Source organism: Cibotium barometz, chromosome 6 (assembly GCF_041138505.1).
Source record: "Cibotium barometz isolate CiBa-2024 chromosome 6, ASM4113850v1, whole genome shotgun sequence".
In the NCBI taxonomy this organism is placed as follows: Eukaryota; Viridiplantae; Streptophyta; class Polypodiopsida; order Cyatheales; family Cibotiaceae; genus Cibotium; species Cibotium barometz.
In genome coordinates this window covers 19236562-19239412 of record NC_141051.1, presented here as the reverse complement: position 1 = coordinate 19239412, position 2851 = coordinate 19236562, and the positions used below count along the sequence as shown (strand labels likewise).

Genomic DNA, 2851 nt, shown 5'->3' with positions numbered 1-2851 from the left:
CATTTGGTATTTTATTCTTTGGTTTTTTTTCGATTCACAATTTAGTGCACTCATGTTGAGTGGGTTTGTCTACACATCATCCCTACTCTAGGCTCTAGTTCATTTTCTCTCCCATAGGTAACATGCATAAGGGGCAACACTCACCTTCCAACACTCCGATCTTGCGATTATGCTACAAAAATTTCAGAAAATGATGAAATACCTCCCACTCCTAACCCATAGGTATATAAAATCAGTGATATATACAACTTACTTTATTTACACTAATTAAATAATTGTACAAAGACAGCACCTCAAGATTTCAACTCTTGCAAAGGCTACTAAATTCTTTAGTAAGTGCAATAAGTCATCATGAGAAGTAACCCAATATTGATACTCTTGTTGCAGCGCTAATATCGGCTAAGAAGTAAGGTAGTACCACCTTGCGAGCTTGGCCCCATTGGAAAGGCCGAAGTGAGTGCTTCAAAACTTTCAACGCATTAAGTTTGAGTTTAATTGTGAAAGGATGCATGGATTGTCTTGAAAAAGAAGAGTAACCTGTAACCTGGATCCTTGGGTTGTACACCAACATGGTTAGCCTAGCGAGAGATCAACCTACCACTTTGATCCACCTATAGGAAAACAAAGATTAAATATGGAGCAGCTATGCTTTCAGTTCAGGCTACCCACTAAGAGTATTCATGATTGAAGTCATTCCACATGTGCATAACTGTCCACTTTAGATGCTAACAGTAAGGCTTACCACAAGGCAATAATGAGTAGATCACTTTGTCAAAACTTCGGGCATTTTCAAAGTCTCCAGGCCACGAAATTGTGTTTTTTGAGAAAACAGTTCTGAGCATACCCGTTTCTTTTTGTTTACAGTACTTCGTAGTATGTGATGGCATCATTTCATTCCCCCAGGATTGTCATTCCTAATGGAGGTGCTCCTTATAATCTGCACAAACAAAAAGGCAAGACAATGGCTTTATGAAGCTATGAAGTGTAAAGAGAACCATGACAACTATTGAAAAGGAGTCATAAAACCCTGGCACATGGGGATTTGAATGCATGAATCTGAGTACATACATATACATATATACCATCATAAGGCCAGATGAATCTGAACTTATGAATAATTTTAAAAGAAAGGAAAGAATCACCAAAAACAAACAAAATTTTTTAAAATTTTTGTAAAATAAAATAAATTTTTTATTTTATTTAAAAAAATGCTTGATAGAGACAACCGAGAAAAAATAATAATAATAATAATAGTAATAATAACTTGCAAAAATAGACAAATACATAACTAAATCACACATGCCCACATACACACAAACAACTTCTTTATTGAACCACATACGTACATATACATATGACTCATGTACCCATATAAATGCATACAAAGACATATAACCTGCATGTGCACTCAATATATATTGACCATGTGTACATAGATGTATAGAATGGACTGAAAACGTTAGTTTCGGACCTTTCGCAACATTGAGTTCTCTTGTTGTAGAGTCGAGACCTTCTCTTCAAGCTCCGCATTCCTTTGCTCTATCTCCTTCATCCGAGCTTCCAAATCGGTGAGGTATGCCTTCTTCCTCTCCCTGGCTTGCTGAGCAGACACTCTGTTTCTGAGCAGCCTGATAATACAAGTCCAAAATTTTCACTAATTAAACTACTTAAGGAGTTTGTTTGCCACATCAACATAAGCTTGGAAGGCAATTACTCTCCATTTTCATACCTCTTCATACGCTTGTGCTCTTTCTCAGCAGGCAAAGTCATTCTTTTCCTTCCACCATGATTCTTTGCAGATCCGGCCGCAGAGCTAGTTGGCGCCCTTCCTGCCATGTCGGGAACCTTTCTAGCATCCGAATCACTGTCTTCCCCTGAGATGAGATGATCACAGAAAGACAGGTATGAGAAACATGCACAAATATATGTATGTGTGAAGAAAAGGGCCAAACAAGTATTGTGTATTTTGCAATACACCCAGCCAATTGTTGAAGAGATTACAAGCGCACACTCTTAATCTGTAACAACCCTCTACCTCACCAGAGACTAGACTAACAAGTGGTTAATCCATCCTACTAATTCCGGCAGGCAGCAGATGTAAACATGGCGCTATCGGCATGGAATGTGCTGCCTGCATTTCACAAAGAAGAGAACAAGGAGGAAGATATAAATGACAAGTTAATGCCGTGAATCTACATCTATACATGTGCATATTTTGCTGAACACGTACATGGATCCTCACTAACACAATAGCCACAAGTGGTAGTTAGTGATGGCTTGCACACATGCATACATACATCTGCATGTGTATATGTATATAAGAAGGGTTGTGCAGCTATGCAGTGTAGCCCAATTCAAGTGAAGAGTGTAGAAAAGGCTTGCAGATGTGCATGATATGCACGTATGCATAATGCACATGTACCTATGTTAAAAAAATGTTTTTGTTTATTAAAACAACTGCGAATGTTCAACATAAAGACCTTAACACGGAGAGTATGCATAATGCACACGAATCTATGTTGAAAAGTGTTTTTGCGCTCTAAAACTGATGCGAAGGTTCAACACACAGCCGATTAAACAAAGAGAGGAGCAATAAAGAAAGGGTAGGAGCTCACCATCTTCAAGGAGCTTGTCCAGGGGAGGAGGCGTGGTCTCCTCACACACAAGAGAAGGGGTACTGGCTGCAACTTGCATGTGCGTGCGCTTTGATTAATGAAACCGAAGACGCTTACAGCATCAGAAAAACGCAAGAGGCAGAGGCGCTCTGCAGACCAGGAAAACCTTAAGCTGCAGGGATGCAGATCGGAAAGAGCGTGTAAAAGAAAACCCGCCTATTTCCCGCTAATCCTCG

The 2851-nt window shown here is 39.4% G+C and overlaps 1 protein-coding gene across 2 annotated transcripts; it reads right to left on the bottom strand.

Annotated features, from left to right (window-relative positions):
* Nucleotides 1-223: 223 nt before the first annotated feature.
* LOC147637485 (transcription factor HY5-like) lies at nucleotides 224-2847 on the bottom strand. 2 transcript variants are annotated; one of them, XR_015266043.1, is made up of 5 exons: nucleotides 2616-2847; nucleotides 1730-1874; nucleotides 1472-1628; nucleotides 743-937; nucleotides 224-611 (listed from the first exon to the last, which is right to left on the bottom strand). XR_015266043.1 is itself a non-coding variant. In XM_086799270.1 (4 exons), the coding sequence occupies exons 1-4, from the start codon at nucleotides 2692-2694 to the stop codon at nucleotides 887-889; spliced, it is 432 nt and encodes a 143-aa protein (XP_086655396.1). In that variant the 5' UTR covers nucleotides 2695-2847; the 3' UTR covers nucleotides 224-886. The 2 variants fall into 2 exon arrangements, 1 of the variants encoding a protein (XP_086655396.1); XM_086799270.1 differs by having other exon boundaries at nucleotides 224-937.
* Nucleotides 2848-2851: the final 4 nt, after the last annotated feature.

What these genes read in the sequence shown, in the direction of transcription:
- LOC147637485 (XM_086799270.1), bottom strand. Translation starts at nt 2,694, where the DNA reads ATGCAAGTTGCAGCCAGTACCCCTTCTCTTGTGTGTGAGGAGACCACG. An exon ending in GGACAAGCTCCTTGAAGATG is followed by an intron (nt 1,875 to 2,615) that starts GTGAGCTCCTAC and finishes ATCTCATCTCAG; the next exon opens with GGGAAGACAGTGATTCGGAT. An exon ending in AGAACTCAATGTTGCGAAAG is followed by an intron (nt 938 to 1,471) that starts GTCCGAAACTAA and finishes TTGTTTGTGCAG; the next exon opens with ATTATAAGGAGCACCTCCAT.